The 19,378-nt window shown below is 49.9% G+C and overlaps 1 protein-coding gene and 1 long non-coding RNA gene across 2 annotated transcripts in view; both read left to right on the top strand.

Moving 5' to 3' along the window:
- Positions 1–80: 80 nt before the first annotated feature.
- LOC149853684 (uncharacterized) lies at positions 81–3,584 on the top strand. The gene is made up of 2 exons (XR_016439047.1): positions 81–293; positions 2,429–3,584. It is a non-coding gene; the product is annotated as an uncharacterized LOC149853684 (long non-coding RNA).
- Positions 3,585–5,870: 2,286 nt separating this feature from the next.
- The window catches only part of LOC149853683 (complement receptor type 1-like), a 64,120-nt gene continuing 50,612 nt past the window's right edge, over positions 5,871–19,378 (top strand). Inside the window, exons 1-8 of the mRNA XM_090026325.1 lie at positions 5,871–5,876; positions 8,214–8,352; positions 8,562–9,266; positions 9,527–9,712; positions 15,582–15,675; positions 16,755–16,840; positions 17,542–17,727; positions 18,662–18,844. Coding sequence (XP_089882451.1) covers positions 5,871–5,876; positions 8,214–8,352; positions 8,562–9,266; positions 9,527–9,712; positions 15,582–15,675; positions 16,755–16,840; positions 17,542–17,727; positions 18,662–18,844 — 1,585 coding nt within the window. The remainder of the gene's footprint in view (positions 5,877–8,213; positions 8,353–8,561; positions 9,267–9,526; positions 9,713–15,581; positions 15,676–16,754; positions 16,841–17,541; positions 17,728–18,661; positions 18,845–19,378) is intronic.

Raw genomic sequence — 19,378 nt, 5'->3', positions numbered from 1 at the left:
GATGAATTCTGCTTAATACATCTCATTTGTCAAATCACCTTCCAAGCATGTAGCCTCAGTCTTTTTTTTTCTTTAAGACATGTTAATTGATTTGTTTTTTTACTCCTCCTGAGATTTGTTCACAGAACTAAGAGTCTATAAAAAAAATTATGAACTGGTGTTCTCTTTCTTTCCCCCCTCAATGTTCAGTACTTATGATACAACACAAAGCGCCGTGATAGATTAACCTCAAGGAGACTCTACTTTCTTGATGAGAAAAACAAATGACCCCTTGAATGAAAAATCTGTTGACGGTAGGCTGCCTTTCTGATTATAAATACCACCAGAAGACAGGGTAAATTGTAAACTGTTAAAAAAGAATTCAGAATAAAGCTATTTCTGTAGTTCTTGTTTCTTCCAAGTACTACTACGTCTTAAAAACTACATGCTATTGTTTGATTATCCTCTTACCACACTAACTGTTGTTTTTTCTGCTGCCGTAACAGACTTACACTCTTTGTGCGCTTGTCTTAGATACAAGAACAGGTATTTATCTACAGACATTTACTTCTATTTCAGTACTTCTCTCCTGTATATTTTTTACCGCATCCATTTCTGGAGTTTCTGAGCAGCTTCGGTGATGCATGTCATGCTTTCCTCACCGTTCCCACTAGGGACAGGCATATTTAGTGGAGTGTCTTGTTTTTTGGGGTTGGGAGCCTATGCCATATCTCAAAATATGTATGTTGTGCCTATATTAAAAAAGCAGAGTCAAAGAAACGGACCTTGCACTTGGAGTGGGAAGTGGTAAGGATTGTGATAGTCCCTACTGGTGAGGGAGGTACTTCTGTAGCCTTTGACGGTTGTTGAAAGAGGCTCTGTCTGCCACACTGAGCTTTGCCCTTGGCGTAGAGAGCTCTGTTGTGCCAAGGGAATGTGAGTTACCCCCAGTCTTCAGCTGAATACTGTGCTCTCCTCAATATCATTAAAATCTGGTCACAGAACTAAGAGTCTAAAAAAAAATCATGTCCTGGTCTTCTCTCCCCCTCTCCCTCATAATGATTTTCTATGATTATGGAAAGCTATGTAGGTAAGGACTGAGAGTTAGGCAGACAAGGTTCTTTGGGTAGATGTGCTGTTTTCTATTAGACCAACTAAATAGTTGTAAAAATTGTTCTTTGTAAGCTTTGGGGCACAAATGCCCTTCCGCAGGGATAGGGTTAGTCTGCTGGTGTTAAGCGCTCAGCTGGGTGGAGTAGACGCTAATATGCAAATGTGAAAATGCCAATGTGAGGGTCGAAGTCCATTGGAGACTATAGGTGTGAGACAGGCCGGGGAGGAAAGGGGAAATGTTGATCTGGTGATAGCATGTTGCTGATAAAATCTAAAGAAGTTCCTTGGGTTATTGGATAGCAGGCAGGTTATAACATGCCATCAATTCAGTGCCTTTGTCCTTAGACGGACATGGCTACAACCAGCATCCCCAAAACAGGACTGAGAGTTTGCGTTTGATTTTGGAATTCAACACAAAACCAGTGTGAGAGAAGAGAGAGGTTTGATGTGTTCGTGGTAGCCTGCCATGTTTCTAGATCTAAGAATGAAAGAGGAAGAAGATAGTGTTCATCCAGACCACCATCTAAAACCATAGAAAGATAATGTTAATATTAGTCTTCAACCAGTAGGATACAGCATAATACATGCTAGTTCATCATGCCAGGTATCTAGAGACATAAGTATACTGCTGATGGCGCTTGAAAGCAGATAGGTAAGCTTAAATGCTTGTCTCGGAGAGCGTGCTTCTTTTCAGCACAGATCATGGAGAGGGCCACACGTTGACTTGAAAATAACTTTTGTCCTCTTTCATGGTCCTTCCAAGGTCCAGTGTTGAGTGAGTAGACGCTAAAAACCTCATAGTCTAAAAATGAAGCTTTTGTAAGGCTATATAGAGGAACACCCCAGGAACTCCCATAATTCTTTACCCAGCTTTATTTTATAGGAGCAGAGGGGTTTCCTGCATGGTGTAGTTCTTGATTACTTAGCCCTTGTAAATATTAACATCTATCATGGTTTGTTCTTGCAGTTCTCACTCTGCTTATTAAACAGCCTTGGATGTCTAGCATCTCTGCTTTGTACTTCTTCCTCCTCCTTTCTGTTTTTTTTTTTTTTTAGAGATTTACAACTAAAAGGAAATTCCATGAGCTCTGTTTTCACCTGAAATGAGATTTGAAAAATACATCTATTTCATGGTATCTTTATGATTTTTTAAAGTAATGTTTTCATTTAAAAGGTTAAGTTATGGATTTTTAATGAAAAATGAGCACTTGTTCCATAAGTAGCAATAGTCCAGTAAATGGAAAGTTTAAAATGTTCATTTAGATTAATATCAAAAGATGCAAGACTGGCAGAGTATGTAACTGCTTGATTTTAACTGTTTATCTCCCTTTTGCAGGGATTGTCTGATCTGTGGCTGAATGTCTCCAGCTTATCTCTGATTTACCAATTAGGAGACATAAAATTGGCGGAAAAGCATGGAAAAGCTTACTGAGTCTGTCTAGTGAAGTGAGATCTCTCTAAGACTACTCCTGGTACTTGCACTATAATTTCTTTCCTCTTTTGAATGGGATTACAGTATGGCTTCTCTGCATATGAATACAGCAGAAAGAAAGGACCCAGATGGTCTCTCTTGCCTTTGAAAACTGGACCTTGGGGCAAGTGAGGTGCTTGTGCAGCCTCAAAACTGACTTGGTGGTCACATGCAGGTAGGCACGGTCACAGTGCCAAATGCTTTTCCCTAGTGAAATCACTGTCCAGCCGGACGTGGCGTGATGTGAACCCAGCTGTGGTTTTAGCTGTCTGGAAAGAAATAGCCTATTCAGCTGCCTATTGACAGGTTTCCATTTTTAAGTTCTTTAACTACATTTAGGGACACCAGAAAACCTGCATGGAACATTTTCAATCCTTGCTCTATTCTGCTTGAATGCACACTTCACTTTCTCTTTTGTATCTAATTTTCAAGTTAATCTCTTCAGAAACATTGGCCTTCTGTTCCCTAGCACTTATTCTTGTCAGAAACTTGCTATATAGTGTATCTCCCAAAGGTGAAAAATAAGAGAGAAGTGTGTGAATTTACATGGGTGTCCCAAAGGTGTGGGGATAGGTATTGCTGAATTTTATTTTATTTTAGTTCTCTTGGGGAGAGAAGAATTTTTTTTCTTAGAAAATAAAAAACTGGTTTCATTATTAACTATCTTTTCTTTATAAAAGATAAGTAATCAAATTATTAGCGGCCTCCAGAAAAAGTGGTTCGGTGCCTAAATTATTTTTGTAGTTTCCATATTCAAAAACATTTTTCAGATCTGAAGCTTTTTTTAAGCCAGGAAATGTTTCGCTGCTGCATAAAAGTAGGAGTCATAGTCTGCATGAGCACTTTCATGTAGGGGTATAAAAAGTATTTACCTTTTTTTTACATTTGTAAGCTGCATAGCTTAGCAAGAGGAACACATCTTTTGGTGTGTGGAGCAATGGTGATGGAAGGAATGTGTGCCATTTACGGTGTTTTTATGAATGTATTTTTCTTAAAGAAATAAATCCTCAATTAAATTGTTGGAAGCTGGTTCTCTTTCTCTACCTGTGAATAGAAACTCTCGTCAGCTATTCCAAGCTTATAGAGGGAGCAGAGCTCTTTTAGGAACTGGTGTGTTGCATTGTGGGATAGCATGTCATCCTTAATGGCACAGGTTGGTTAGCCTGCCATTGTGTGCAGTCTCCTTGGCCCTGAGCGCTGCTCGGTTTTATTGGGTGGTACCAGCGGGCAGAATGGTAGCTCCAGTGCAGCCGCCGCTCCTGGCCGCAGCCCGCCTGTTCAGAACGTGGAGCTCTCCCGTGGAGGTCTGCTGGGACGACCCTTCGGATGTCTACAGAAATAGGCAAGGCGATGCATGCTGCAGGCCCTGCCCCATCTCTGCGTGCACTGGGATTCTGGAGTAGGGGCCCTGAACCATGCTGCAGAGGCAGGGGCACCAGCAGCGGCTGCCCGATCTCTGCAGATCCGTCTGAACCTATGTGACGAGTGTGTCTTAACCCTCTGTGTTGCAGGAGCCCCTCAAGCTAGCAAAGCCACCTTCCTATTGCTATCTAGAAGCCCTTTGCCTCACAATGCTACAAGCCCATGGCTAACCTGTTCAGTGTTGGCATATGACACTGTTGTGAAAGTTGCTTGACCAAGATCCAGCATTAAAAACAATAAGGCTTCAGAACTGCTCTGGGGATGCTGACGGTGCATATGCCCATAGTCTATCCCCAGGTAGGTACTTGGGACCTAAGCAAAGCCTCTGGTTTGGGTGTACTTGGTCCCATAAGACTACGGACTTGGTGTGAGAATGGAAAGCTGGAAGGGCAAGAATTTTGAGGAGCCCTTGTATGGATTCATTGCAGAGGTTTGGGTGGGTGGCACCTGCTTTGTGTCTCCAGCTTTTGCATCTCTAAAATGGGAACTGAATGCCCCCTAACTAGTGAGGGTAGACCCAGTCTTCTCCCCTCTGAAGATGGGATGTGCCGTATACTGTTATCTGTGTCAGTTTATTAGGCCACAATGAGGGAATGTACCAAGGGTAATGACATTAGCTGCAGGTGGGCAGAAAGCCTCTTTTCTGCTTTGCAAGCATGCACGTGGGCAAAGAGTTGCTTGCACAAACACTAGCGAACGTGCCCTAATCTGATTTGTCCCGCGGGCAGAATGAAGGTTTTGTGCAAACATTCTTTGAAAATGGTACGTCCACACTTAATTGTAAAATGTCCCTGTACACTTGGTGAAAACAGCTATTGGCAGAGGATTTGGTGCCCCTTTGTCTACCTACCCTGTGAATGGGTTGTGCCTTATGACCAAATACCTTCTGTTTAATCAGGAAACGATTCAAGAGCAACATGGGGTAGAGCAGAAAACTTCCAGGACTACCATATACCTGCCCCACCCAACTGTGCGTCAGAAACCGTTGTTATATCAGCACTTGTTCAGGCTTTTGTGTGGCTTTCCCTCCTGATGTCATATTACATTTATAGCCTTGCAAGGAGGGTACGTCCTGGAAGCCGTGTGTTCCCTGGAAACAGCACTCCTATGATATGAAAGTTCAATGGTTTGTTAGTGCTTAGTTATGTTACCTTTGAACCAAGTACATTCCTCTGTGAGTTGCGCGTGTTATACCACAGCTTGCTGAATTCAACTCTGCCTCTTCTACCTTTTGTCCAACACGTTCCAAAAGCTCTCCCAAATATTTGTATGAGCCTACTCCTCTTTCATTTTGCTCCTTAGGGTGTATGCTTGATTTCTACTCTGTAACTAGGGTAGTGAAATCAGTTTACCACCACCGTCAGTGTGGGTTGAACGCTGCAACAAGTGTTCAGCACAAACCAAGGGAAAGTGGGGCATGGTTAGCTGGAAATCAGGCACCCCACCTGACATGTTTTCTTTGTTCGATGCGATGCACATGCCTACACGGAGACTGTAGCTGATAAATAAAAGGAGTGGCAAATACTAACAAAACCTACTTCTGCTTTTCTTCTTGGGGAATTCACCATTGTCTTACCCCAGAAAATACACTCATAGGAAGAGCACAACTTGTGTGGACACTGAACACAGATTAATTTTTATGTAAACTTCCTCCAGCTGTGCGAGACTGCCCTCATGGATATGTTTAGCTCCTGTTCGCCAACAGCACGTCCAGGTTTTCAGATGATTTCTCATCCCTTTGGTCATAGCTGTTTTGGTAAGAAATGTGCCAGAGCTAAGAAACAGCAGCACAATCAGGGTCAGAGGCTTTCTGTTTCTTGCTTCACTGACTTTCCAGAGAATTAACTTGTGCTGTACCATCACCATTTTATTTTACATTCCCAATATGAAGGTGGGGTGCTCCACAGAGGCGAGGTCCTGGCACACTTTTAAAGTCTGCAGCCTTGTTCCTAAATGGGGCCATGCCCCTGCGCCTTCACAGAGCGTCTCTAACTTCAGCGGGGCCGCATGCCCGCTTGAGCTTCAGGCCCACGGGTTATTTCGGTTACCCTTTCAGCAATGAGGCTAAGTCAGCTTGCAAGACTTTTCTCCCTGTGGACCTCAGGCTTGAGCCACGGCTGCCGCTTGACCACAGAAGTAAACTGGATCAGGGAGGATGTGGACTGAGGTTATCAGATTATTTATAGGTCCATTTTTTATTTTTGTCTCTCGCCTCCTGTTTTAATGAGACCATAAATGCAGAGAAGTGTCCAGGGGCTTCTGCAGCAGACCGTACCCTTCAGAGGCTGGCTGGCTAGAGCACGGCCATCTGTTACCAGCTTTGCCTGCTACTTTGGGGTGTGCTCATTTATTAGGGCTAGGGTCTTGGTAATTCTATCAGTGTGCTGCTTGTGTTACTGGTGTTTCTGTATGGAGCTGTATCTCTCCCTTCTGCAAGCCCTCACCCCCAGTGGAGCTATCTTGCAGGACTCGGTTCAGTGGGGCTGGGTTCCTCCAGTCCCCAAATCAGTCATACACAAACGCACACAGATTAACGTGACGTGCCTGACCTGGCCGGCTTGATCAGCATGGACAGGCCGACAGCCTCATATGCCAAGAATCAGTTCTTCAGAGCAACAATAACCCCAGTCAGACACAAGCACACAGTTAAACAGAATACCTCCGAATCCGGCCGGGTGTCCAGATGACACCCTCATGGGCCAGCGTTCAGTTCATTAGGGCACGTCTGAGCCAAACTGGGTCAATCAGCCTGTACACGCTGATCCCTTTATGCGTTTCGAACTCAGCACGTCCCAATCTTTTAGTTTCTTGATGAGCAGACCCCACAGCATTTCTGGGCTGCACAGGGATCTTTAGCTTACGGAAGAGGGGCATTGCTACAGAGCGAGTGGGGAAAGAGAAGTAAAGAAGGCAAAATATACCCAGTTACCACCAGCTTGACTATAAAAGTTATTTATGGCTAAGTAGATGAAATATATATTGACACTAGTAGTGATAGACATGCAAAGGAAAAACACACAAACAGTCACAGTATACCCTGGTTTCACTCAGTATTTGGGGAAACTTAGCTCAAGCTTAACTAATACAGTTCGAGTTCAGAAATCTATGCTTGGAGAGAGAGAAGAGAAAAGAGAGAGGGCTGGGACCTCGCCAGCCCAAGGCGCTCGGGCTGCAGAGCCGACAGGTCGAAGTTCTCAGCACGATCCTTGAAGGGAGACGATCTGCCTCCTGCCGCCTCTCCAGAAGAAAGCGGGTGGTGTCAGCACCCCACTGCTGCTGCTTTTACAGATTCTTATACCCCCAGTTCAGTTTCTTTCAAGCAGTCTCAATAGTGTAAATCAAATTGTCTTTTCTATTGACAAGGGGTTTTCTGGGTGGAACATCTCAGGAACTTGATTGATACTCGGGAAACATGTACTTGGAGCCAGCCTGATAGCAGATATACTTGATGGGATCTCTCTTGGTGTCTTCAGAAACAATAGATTGCAGCACCAGGGTTTTGGGATTTTTACTTGCTGTGAACAAGCCTCAGCTTACCATGACTTTTCCAGACCTTACTATAGTCTTTTAACAGACTTAAGGCAATTCCTGGAGTGTTCATTACCTGTTGTGGAGAGGACTTCCACCTGTCGTCTCTGGAAAAGTATGACAACACTTGTGGGCAGGGCTCCCACGGGCTGGACGCTGTGATGAGCCCTGTGCCATTGTTCAAATGTTGCCCGTACCCCCTCGCACTCGGTCTGTTGCCTCAGCGCTCCCTGACCCGGCAACCGCATTGTAGCCGATTAAGTTTCCATCGGCCTCCCCTAGTGGGACCGGGGATGTACGGCCCGAGATGCCCATTAAACTTTTGCTTAGAGGTGTGTGTGTGGGGGGGGAAGTCCTTTGTAAATCCAGATTAGAACTGGTCTGATACATGCTGAGCTGGGTGTGGGGGCTGATGAGCACTAGGAGCACAGCTTCCCCATGGTGCGGTGCTGCCCCGCTTCGCTGGTCCCACAATTCACTGCAGTCTCGGCTTCAGGCTTTCTGTTCTCCATCTCTCATGCAAATGAATGGTCATCTGTTCCCATCTCAGATGCAAATAAGACCTAGGGCAGTGGTTTCACTTTTGTCACCCTGATCTGGAGGGATTTAGGTGCGTCTGTCACCGCCTCGTAATCAGTTTCTGTTGGGGGGGCGATTCTTTGCGAGTCAGCCAGGCTGCGTCCTGTGTCGGGGTCCCCAGGCGCGCGGCGCCGACAGGCAGCAAGCACGTCCCCCAGCTAACGAAACGCCGCTGCAGGCTGTGCTGACCGGGAACCCGAAGCCGGGCACCGCCGCCCTGCGCGCCTGCCCTCCCGCAGCAACGCCCGCCCGGGGCCGAAGTCTGCTCCCCCGGGCACGCGCAGTGGCGGCGGCGCCCCGCTGCGATCCCCGCCGCGCCGCGGGTTCAACCCCCGCTGCGGGCGTTTCCGCCGAGGCCGGGCGAGGGAGTCCCTTGCGCCACGGCTGCGGCGCGCGATCTGCCGGGGCCTTCTCACCACCTGCGGAGCGACGAGCTTCCGCCCCGCTCCCCTTTCGCGGCAGGCCTGAGGCGCCCCTCTCCTCGCGTTCGTGTTTCGCAGGCCTGACGGCTATTTTTACCCGGCGCCGAAGAAGGGCCGCGGCCTGCGCCGGAGCGCGGGCCCCTTGCCCCTCCCCCTCTGCCGAGGGCAGCGTCGTGCCCGGCCGCGGCGCGGGCCTCGGCTGGTCTTCGCGGCCCCGCTCGCTTCGCCGGGGCAGCGGCCTGCCCGGCGGCAGGTCCGGCAGCGGCGACCCCGGGCCGGGCCGGGAGCGTCGCCCGGGGTGAGCGGAGCCGCGTGTCGCCTCCAGCCGGCGCGCGGGGACCGAGCGGTGCTGCGGCCGAGGGCGCGGGCAGCTGCGCGGACTGGCACTGGGGCTCGGGAGAGCTCCTCGCCCGGCCCGGGCCCGCGGCTGGTACCGGGGGAAACTTGCCCCAGGCGGCCCGGGGCGTGCTGCAGCCCCCACCCCTGGCGGTTGCTGTTTCCAGCCCCGCCTGGCGGAGCCGGGCCGGTCCCCCTCGCTCTGTGCGGGGCCGCGAGAAACCCGCGGGCGGGGGAGACACGGGGGGCGGCGCCGGGGAAGCCCCTCCCCCCGGGCGGGGCCGCAGCGACACCTGCGGCGCGGCCCCGCGCCGCCCCGCGCGTTCATCCCGCGGCCGCCGCGCGGGCCCTTCTTGCCGCCGCGATGCCGCCGCTGCCGCTGCTGCTCCTGCTCCTCCTGCCGCCCGCGGCCCGCGGTGAGCGCCCGGCGGGTGCCCCGGGCCCGCCTGCCGGGGAGCGAGCCGCTCTCCTTCGCCCGCCTGCCTCTCCCGTGCCCTCCGCGGGTGCTTAGCGAGGCGCGGCCCGCCCCGTGCCCCTCTAGTGCAGGCAGGCCGGGGGCGGCTAGCGAGCGCCCAGGAGGAGACTCCTGGTTGGGCCGGCGCTGGTGGCCAGGTGCTGACCCTCTCCATCCTCCTCTTCCTCTGTATTTCTCGGGTTTTCTCTGTTTTCGTGCTAGGCGACTGCGGGCCTCGCCCCGACTTTGGCTTCGCTGAGCCAGATGGGGCTCCCAACGCGTCCTATCCCGTCGGGACCAACTTAACGTACCGCTGTGGCCCAGGCTACACGGCGGCTGCTGGGAAGTCTCCTCTCGTCACCTGTCTGGAAAACTCCTCGTGGGCAGCAGAGCCCGAGTTCTGCGTGGGTGAGTCCTTCGTTTCTGGGAGGCTCTCCGCGCGCGCTGCAGCGCCGGGCCTCCGTCTCAGTGGAGTAGCTGGCTTACGGTTCAGCCCTCGCCCCCACCGCTTCCTAGGTCTGAGCTGGGTGCTAAGACGATCGGGCTGGGGATGGCCCTGCTTGGATCGGGGGGCTGGAGAAAATGTGACCTCCTCCTGAGGTCCCTTCCAGCCCTCGCTTCCTGTGAGTCTGCTCCCTGACTCCAAGAGCAATGCACGCATCGCAGTTCCAGCTGGTTTTTAGGTCTTTCTAATGACCGTCGGTCTTGGTACACCAAGTATTGTGGTCTCTGGAGAGAAACTTCAGAATGGCTTAATTGCTTTTAGAGAAGAATTCACCCTTGATGTGATACTTCTCCTTTACTGATAGGCCCTGAATGCCTGGTAGTGGAAGTGGGTGCTTTTATCAGCTTCTAAATGGCGGTGTAAAACTAAACCAATTCTAAGTTTTTTAAGCTCAACTTCTCCAGCGAGGGTCTGACAACGTCCCATCTGTTAATCCATGATGATAAGTGTGCTATAGGTCTCTGGACTCCCTGTAGCTCAGTTGGTCGAGTTCCTGGTACTTCCTCTAGCATTTCTTAAAAATCCTTCAGTAAAGTAACGTACTTTGCCATGGTGAGTTTATTGTGAAGAGCAGCAATAGGGCTGGTAAAGACCTAGAACTCTGCCATCTTTATTTCTCTGCTCAGAGTAAACCCAGTGTTTAACATCAGTGTGCATTTTAAAGAACCAGACAAATAGTAATTTACTGGATGTATGAATAAGAACAGAATTTTTCTGCAAAACGGCTTTTAGCAAGATGGAGCTGTTGTCTTCCATGGAACAAACCCTAATTTAATGCCGTATTCCTGGCACTAATCGGGGTGCATGGATGTGGAAGTTAGATAAATATTAGGACAATGTTGAACCTGTGTATTAATCATGCGTCTTTGGTAGGAGCTTTGTGCCTAGCCTCTGTCACGTGTAGTTTGATCTGCCTTAAGCAACCAGCTGGTACTTTGTGTGTACCTGTAAGTGCTTTGTTGAATTAGGCTCTGGATAAACAGGGTGCAGCTCTTACGTGCTGTACCAGTAGTGATGGAAATCTTCCGGTGCAGTTACCACACTTTGTACTAATTCTGTCTCGGAGCAGAGCTCCATGCATGGCTGAACTCTTCTTACTGCCATTCATTCTCTGTAGGAAACTTTATTTTTTCTGGAGTAACTTCTATGACTAGAGCATATTTGCCACCTTGTTTGCAGGAGTGTGGGAGCAAATCATTTGAAGCTGGTGAGGTGGACTTCTTCACTGCCCCCATCAGTGCAATACACTGTCACAACATAAAGCAAAGCACTTTTAAAAGGGAGGATAAGATGCTTGTGGCCGTTCCACAAACACTTTGGCTTGCAGTCTTAATTTTACTCTGTGAGCAATCCCGTTGATTTGAAGAAAAGGCTGGAAAGCATCGTTAGATCATTTGGCTGGTTCTCTTGTATGGCTCAGGCCACTGCACTTCATTCACTGAATCTGATTACTTATTCAGCTGAAGCCTCTTTCCCAGACAGGTGTCCAGTCTTTTTTTCTGATGACACACAGGTGAGAACTAGCCAGGTTCCCTGGCAGCTTGTTCCAGTGGCCAGCATGTTTTAAAGGCCTTGTGCCCAGGTGCCAATCTGATGTTGTTTGGGTTCGGCTTCTAGCCTTTCCTTCTTACTCATCTCTTTCTCTGGATTACAGACCTATAGCACCTGATATTTTCTGACCTGAAAGTGCCTCCTAATCCTCTTTGTGATAAGCTTAAGAGCCTGAGCTCTGCAAGTCCTTGTGAAGAATGATTCAGTGGCTGGAGAAAATTTCTCTTGTCTCTTGGTCCATCTTTACTAGCCTTCGAGGGTGTTTTTCTTGCTTTCTCTCTTATGGGGATGCTAGTGTTGTATGTCATCGGAGTGTATGCCACATTATGCACCTCTGTTGCCACTCTTCTGGAGATGCCCCCTCTGACCCCTGTTACCAGCTTTGCCCGCTACTTTGGGGTGTGCTCATTTATTAGGGCTAGGGTCTTGGTAATTCTATCAGTGTGCTGCTTGTGTTACTGGTGTTTCTGTATGGAGCTGTATCTCTCCCTTCTGCAAGCCCTCACCCCCAGTGGAGCTATCTTGCAGGACTCGGTTCAGTGGGGCTGGGTTCCTCGTCCCCAAATCAGTCATACATGCAAACACACACAGATTAACGTGACACGCCTGACCTGGCCCGCTTGATCAGCATGGACAGGCCGACACCCTCATATGCCAAGAATCAGTTCATCAGAGCAACAATAACCCCAGTCAGACACAAGCACACAGTTAAACAGAATACCTCCGAATCCAGCTGGGTGTCCAGATAACACCCCCATGGGCCAGCGTTCAGTTCATTAGGGCACGTCTGAGCCAAACTGGGTCAAGCTGCCTGTACACACTGATCCCTTTATGCGTTTCGAACTCAGCACGTCCCAATCTTTTAGTTGCTTGATGAGCAGACCCCACAGTATTTCTGGGCTGCACAGGGATCTTTAGCTTAGGTAAGAGGGGCGTTGCTACAGAGCAAGTGGGGAAAGAGAAGTAAAGAAGGCAAAATATACCCAGTTACCACCAGTTTGACTATAGAAGTTATTTATTGCTAAGTAGATGAAATATATAATGACACTAGTAGTGATAGACATGCAAAGGAAAAACACACAAACAGTCACAGTATACCCTGGTTTCACTCAGTATTTGGGGAAACTTAGCTCAAGCTTAACTAATACAGTTCGAGTTCAGAAATCTATGCTTGGAGAGGGAGAAGAGAAAAGAGAGAGAGCTGGGACCTCGCCAGCCCAAGGCGCTCGGGCTGCAGAGCCGACAGGTCGAAGTTCTCAGCACGATCCTTGAAGGGAGACGATCTGCCTCCTGCCGCCTCTCCAGAAGAAAGCGGGTGGTGTCAGCACCCCACTGCTGCTGCTTTTACAGATTCTTATACCCTCAGTTTAGTTTCTTTCAAGCATTCTCAATAGTGTAAATCAAATTGTTTTGACATTTTTATGGATAGCAGATACCTCTCTTGGTGTTTTCAGAAACAACCTCCCCACTGACAAGGGGTTATCTGAGTGGAACATCCCAGGAACGTGATTGATACTCAGTAAAACACCAACTTGGAGCCAGCTTGACATGTTTATGGATAGCAGAGATCTCTCTTGGCGTTTTGAGAAACACCCTCTTAATTGACGAGGGGTTTTTGGGTTTTTGCTTGTTGTGAACAAGCTTCAGCTTAGCATGACTTTTCCAGAGCTTATTACAGTCTTTTAACAGACTTAAGGCGCTTATTGGAGTGTTCATAACCTGTTGTGGAGAGGACTTCCACCCGTCGTCTCGGGAAAAGTATGACAACACTTGTGGGCAGGGCTCCCATGGGCTGGACGCTGTGATGAACCCTGTGCCATTGTTCAAATGTTGCCCGTACCCCCTCGGACTCGGTCTGTTGCCTCAGCGCTCCCTAACCCGGCAACCGCGTTGTAGCCGATTAAGTTTCCATCGGCCTCCCCTAGTGGGACCGGGGATGTACGGCCCGAGATGCCTATTAAACTTTTGCTTAGAGGTGTGTGTGTGTGGGGCGGGGGGGGAAGTCCTTTGTAAATCTAACCAGGAAAAAGCCAACCTATTAAATAGGTACTTTGTGTCAGTCTTTCATCAGTCCCACGGGATGCCCATGCCTGCTATGGGACAGGGAGAGCCAGGTGAGGGGGATCCCCTACCCTCCATCAATGCTGACCTCGTGAAGGACCACCTTGAGAAGCTGGATAGCTTCAAGTCAGCCTGCCCTGACAGTCTGCACCCCAGGGCACTCAAGGAGCTGGCGAGTGTCATAGCCCAGCCCCTGGCACGGGTCTTTGAAAACTCCTGGCGCTCTGGTGTAGTGCCCGAAGACTGGAAGAAGGCCAATGTGGTGCCGATCTTCAAGAAAGGGAGGAGAGTGGATCTGGCTAACTACAGGCCCGTTAGCCTGACTTCTGTCCTGGGGAAGATCCTAGAAAAGTTTATTAAGGAGGCCATCCTTGAGGGACTGGCCCAGGCTAACATCCTAAGGGACAGCCAGCACGGGTTTGTTGCGGGTAGGTCTTGTTTGACCAATCTCATTTCCTTCTATGACCAGGTGACCGATCACCTGGACAAGGGAGAAGAGATTGATGATATATATCTTGACTTCAAAAAAGCTTTTGATCTGGTATCCCATGATCACCTCTTGGCCAAACTGCCCAGTTGTGGCCTTGGCTCCACGACGATCCGCTGGCTGGGAAACTGGCTTCGTGGACAGACCCAGAGGGTTGTGATTGATGGCAGTCAATTATCATGGTGCCCTGTGACCAGTGGGGTCCCCCAAGGCTCTGTCCTGGGACCCATACTGTTCAACATCTTCATTAACGATGTGGACACTGGAGTCAGGAGTGGACTGGCCAAGTTCGCCGATGACACCAAACTTTGGGGCAAAGCATCCACGCCAGAAGATAGGCGGGTGATCCAGGCTGACCTGGACAAGCTCAGCAAATGGGCGGACGAGAACCTTATGGTGTTTAACACTGATAAATGCAAGGTTCTCCACCTTGGGAGGAAAAACCTGCAGCACCCTTATAGGCTCGGCAGTGCTACGCTGGTTAGCACTACAGAAGAAAGAGACTTGGGGGTCATCATTGACCACAAGATGAACATGAGCCTGCAGTGCAATGCTGCGGCTAGTAAAGCGACCAAAATGCTGGCGTGCATCCATAGATGCTTCTCGAGCAAATCCTGGGACGTCATTCTCCCCTTGTACTCGGCCTTGGTGAAGCCGCAGCTGGAGTACTGCGTCCAGTTTTGGGCTCCACAATTCAAAAAGGATGTGGAGAAGCTTGAGAGAGTCCAGAGGAGAGCCACGCGCATGATCAGAGGTCAGGAAAGGAGACCTTACGATGACAGGCTGAGAGCCACGGGACTCTTTAGCCTGGAAAAGCGCAGGCTCAGGGGTGATCTGATGGCCACCTATAAGTTTATCAGGGGTGACCACCAGGATCTGGGGGAACATCTGTTCACCAGAGCGCCCCAAGGGATGATGAGGTCGAGCGGTCACAAACTCCTGCAAGACCGCTTCAGGCTGGACATAAGGAAGAATTTCTTTCCTGTCCGAGCCCCCGAGGCCTGGGACAGTCTGCCAGCGGAGGTGGTTCAAGCACCTACATTGAACACCTTCAAGAGTAAATTGGATGCTTATCTTGCTGGGATCCTATGACCCCAGCTGACTTCCTGCCCTTTGGGCAGGGGGCTGGACTCGATGATCTCCCGAGGTCCCTTCCAGCCCTGATGTCTATGAAATCTAGATTAGAACTGGTCTGATAAATGCTGAGCTGGGTGTAAGGGTCGATTAGTATTTGGAGCATAGCTTCCTTATCATGCAGTGCTCCCCTGCTTCGTTGATCCCAGAATTTACTGCAGTCTCTGCTTCAGGTTTTCTGTTTGGGTTGGGAGTGGGGGAGGCGGTGAGTCTTTCTGAGTCAGACAGTCTGTGTCCTGTGTCAGGGGTCCCCCAAGAACATGGAGCTGACAGGTAACACCCCATTCTGCATGCGCGGTCTCCATTCCTTGTTCCTTGATGTATAACATCTTCTACCGCTCTTCTAACCTGTTCGAAAACCTGTCCCAGCAACCATCTAAAAATAGTTCTAAAACAACGACTGATAAGGTTACACACCATCAAGCTGAGTGCTGATCCCTGCAGAAGAATCAACACAGCTTCTTATTAACCATAATTGCCCCTCTGCTTCTTGAGAGAGAGTTTTACAATCTGCTCATCAAGTGCTCTATTGCATCTAGGAGAACAGTGCAGTACTCCAGAGATCCCAAATGGTAAAGTTGTCACGACCGATCTTCGGCTTGGTGAAACGGTGAATTTCAGCTGTGATGCTGGGTGAGTGTGAAGTCACCTGTGCTAACTTTTAAATTTTAAGGGCATTTTAGGTGATGAATTCTGGGGAGATTGAGCCTGGAAAGCCTGGCTTGACCTGAGAGAGCTGGTGCCGGTGCTCTAAGTCTGTAGCCCTGGACTGTGCCCCTAGCAACTGCTATGATGAGGACTTTCACCACAGTCGGGAAGTTGGCCAGCTGCCTATCGCAGCAGTGCGGTGGTAGTTGGAGCAGTGCTCTGACGGAGCCTGGAGTTGAAGGCCCCCGACGGTTTGGGGCTTAAGCTCCCTGGCTGTGTCTGGGCAGCTGATGAGATCCAAGCTGGGAATGGGATTAGAGGGGGATGTGCTTTCACTGCTGATTTCTGGGTATCAGTTGCTTGGCCAAAACCTGTCCTTTCTGAACTGGGTTCTTCCAATCTACTATGGGGATCATCATAACCTCTACACCAAGCATCCCGTAGGAGGAAGGGGGGGCCCTGGAGCTGAGTCACCAGCAACCAAGGTGTGGGAGCTGGGTGCTTGGAGAAGTGCTTTTTGCGGGCTACTTGAGAAGAGGAAAGCGGGGGGCTGGAGGGTAGAGCAGGATGTGGCTCACTCCTCCCTCACACCCTGTCCTAAAAGTGAAGCCAGTTGCAAGCTTTGTCCTCAGCACAGCAAAACCCTCTTCACTTGTGGCAGCACACTGGGTGCCCCAAACGCCTGGTTTGCTGGGCTCCTGACAACTGCTGCAGCAGGAGCTGGCTATTGCCCTTTCCTGCAAATGGGAAGTTGGGAGCATGGCAATTTTTAACCAGAGATGAAACGGCACTTATCTCAGTGGCTTGGGGCAAGGGTTCTCTGGATAGTTATGTGCAAGCTGGAGCTACCTGCTGGCTAGCTCTACTTTGTCCCTACCTGGCTGACTCTCTTTCTCAGCACCTCCTGCTTTTAGCCAGGGTTTCTAGAGCAGGATGGACTTTGTCAGGGTTTTGGCACCATCTACTGGTGGCTGGATGGAGGGGGAAGCGCACTGCAGCCTGGCCTGTAACCTGGCTGTGCTGGGCCCTGAAGGGGAGAGAAAGGGTGAACCGTCTTTCTTTAGGTACCAACTCACTGGGAAGAGTTCTCTCGTGTGTGTGCTCGTGGGCAGCGCTGTTGCATGGGATGGGGACGTCCCAGTCTGTCGAGGTAAGTTATCTTAATGACTGTGAGCATGGTGTCACTGGGCTTCGGCATGAAGTCTCGAAGGGCGGGGGTTTTGAGCAGGTAAATCAGCAGAGGGAATGAAAGCCGCCTGGGACTGGTTTTGGCATTGAGTCTCCTTCTCTACAGAAGTGCAAAGATCTAGTATGCTTGGTTGAGAGGTGAGAGTTTTTATTAGACCAAATGTTGGAGTTCTTCTGCATTTCTATTTGTCTTGCACCCACACAGTTAACAAATACAATCCCTCTCTACAGAATCACACCCGAGACCCTCCCATCACTTCATGTCCTGGGCAATGCCTGATTTAAGCCCCCCCGCCCCAGTCTCCTGGCGCAGACAGCCCTGTCCCTGGCATGGTGGCAGTCTGATGGGGTCCGCCGGTTTCACCTTCTAGATCTTCATCCCGTAACTACCTTAGCCACAGTGAACAAATGTCCCTGCTCCTGCAGGGACCTGCTTGTGTCTGAGAAGTAAGGAGCCTGCCTTGTACTGAGCCCTCCCCAAGCTTGAACACCTTACTGTTCATATCAGACTAGCTCCAAGGACATGGTGAAGGAAGCATACCACCCCCCCTCCCCCGGCTAAAGTAAATGCCCTGCTTCGCAGAAGTGTCTAACTGGTGGTGCTGGTATCTCTTGACCTTGGAAGTGAAACCTCCTGTGCCCTGTCTCCTCTTCTAACACTAGGCCCTTGCGGACCTCCTCCAAGGTTCACTTTTGCTGAGCCAAGTGTTGGCGGAAATGAGTCGCATCCTGTGGGGACCCGCCTCAAGTACCGGTGTCGCCCTGGTTACGCCCCCGTTAGCGGACTGTCTCCGTTTGTCACTTGCTTGGAAAACTCCTCCTGGTCCGAGGCCCCTGTGTTCTGCGAAGGTGAGTGCTTGTTACCTGCTAGCTCTCGGTTGAGAAATGAGCCGTCTTCCCACAGCTGAGCCTCTCTGTCTTGGACTTCGAGTCATGGTCACGCAGCAGGGCTAGTAACAACTGGTGGGAGCTTGATTTCTAATTGAAGCCTGGCAAACTAGGCATCTGTCTCTAGAAACAGTTGTTTGCTGCTTGCAAACTCCTTTCCATGTTCTTTCATGAGAGATGCATGGGTGTCTGACAAGTAACTGGCCCTCGGGTTAATTTTTCCATGTGAAGACACGCATCTGTCACGATGAGCCCTTTCTGACTACTATTGTAGTCACTACAAACTTCAGCAGGGATAAGATGGACTTTGCAATTCTGCCGACCCCCCCTCCTTTTATCACCAGAGTTAAAAATCGGCGGCGTTGCTCCAACAGCGGTGATCAGAGTCCTCCTAAAGTTTTGCACTGCTGCCTTGGTGAAAACTTGAATGGGCTGATGGAGTAATGTTTAAAACATGCTTGCTTTACTGTGGCAGTCAAGTGCAGGTAGCACAAAGCCGGTGTGTGCACATAAGTTATTCGGGCAGACTATACGTCCTCAGTCTGAACATTGTGTTGCTCAGTCTGACACCTGTGACCTTGAGCCACGCAGGCTTGGTGTGGCAGGCTGGTGACTCTAGTCTATCCGGGTGGGGTGGGTTGTTCCTAACTGCCTCCTACGGATAGCTTCAGACACGGGCAATGCTCAAGGAGCATCTCTGCTCCTGATCGCGCCCCCATCCTGTGTGGCGCTGTGTTACGCAGAGATCAAACAACTTTTAAAGCAAAGGGTACAGTGGTGTCCTCCTATGATGTACCTTATTTTGTTGCCTGCAATCAAATTTAGGGCCACGCGTCCTTTCCCTCCCTTCTTGTGACAGATGGATGTTCTTATGATTGTGCTCCAATTTTTCCAGTGGTCAGTTGTCCAAACCCGGAGGTCCCAAATGGAAAGAAGGTGTCTGGATTCGGACCTCGCTATACATATGGAAATACAGTAACATTTGAATGCGACACTGGCTATGCTCTGAATGGCAGCCATCTGATTCGGTGTGAAGCAGACAATGCCTGGAGCCCTCCTGTCCCGATGTGTGTCCGACGTAAGTGTGAGCTCTTAATCTCTTAAGCAGCACGTGGAGAGACGGCTATGGAGTGGCTTCTGCGGAAAGGTGTGGCACTTGTTCCCTGTCTTGCTATGGGCGTGACCGTACCTGCTCCCCCTACCTGGTTCAAAAGTTGATATTGTGCCAAGTGTGAAGTCTTGCTAGGAGGAAGATGGGATGTTGCTCCCACCTGTGTGCTCTTGCACTAGCCTTGCACAGGGCTTGTAACCAGTGGGCGTGTCTTTCTGATAGCTTTCTAGCTTGAGAAACCTGTAAGCCTGTATAGCCTTCCTTATTTTGGGGGGTGGGGAGTTTTTTTGGCAGCTGCCAGCAAGGTTTTGGGGTGCATTTCAAACACAGCTACATGGCATCAGACTCGGAAAACACATGGAATATGGGTGACAAGCACATGGCTACTGTAGTGGCCAGGAGTTCAAGGACAGGACTCGGTTGGATGTGTGTGATCAGCAGCAGGGTGAGTGGTAGCTGGGTTTTACCCCGTCAGTCCAGGGGACTACACAGGGCGTCGGG

The sequence above is a fragment of the Crocodylus siamensis genome, chromosome 13, assembly GCF_052110815.1.
Source record: "Crocodylus siamensis isolate JL-2025a chromosome 13, ASM5211081v1, whole genome shotgun sequence".
Lineage (NCBI taxonomy): Eukaryota > Metazoa > Chordata > Crocodylia > Crocodylidae > Crocodylus > Crocodylus siamensis.
The sequence above is the reverse complement of the archived record's forward strand: the minus strand, read 5'-3'. Positions and strand labels throughout refer to the sequence as shown.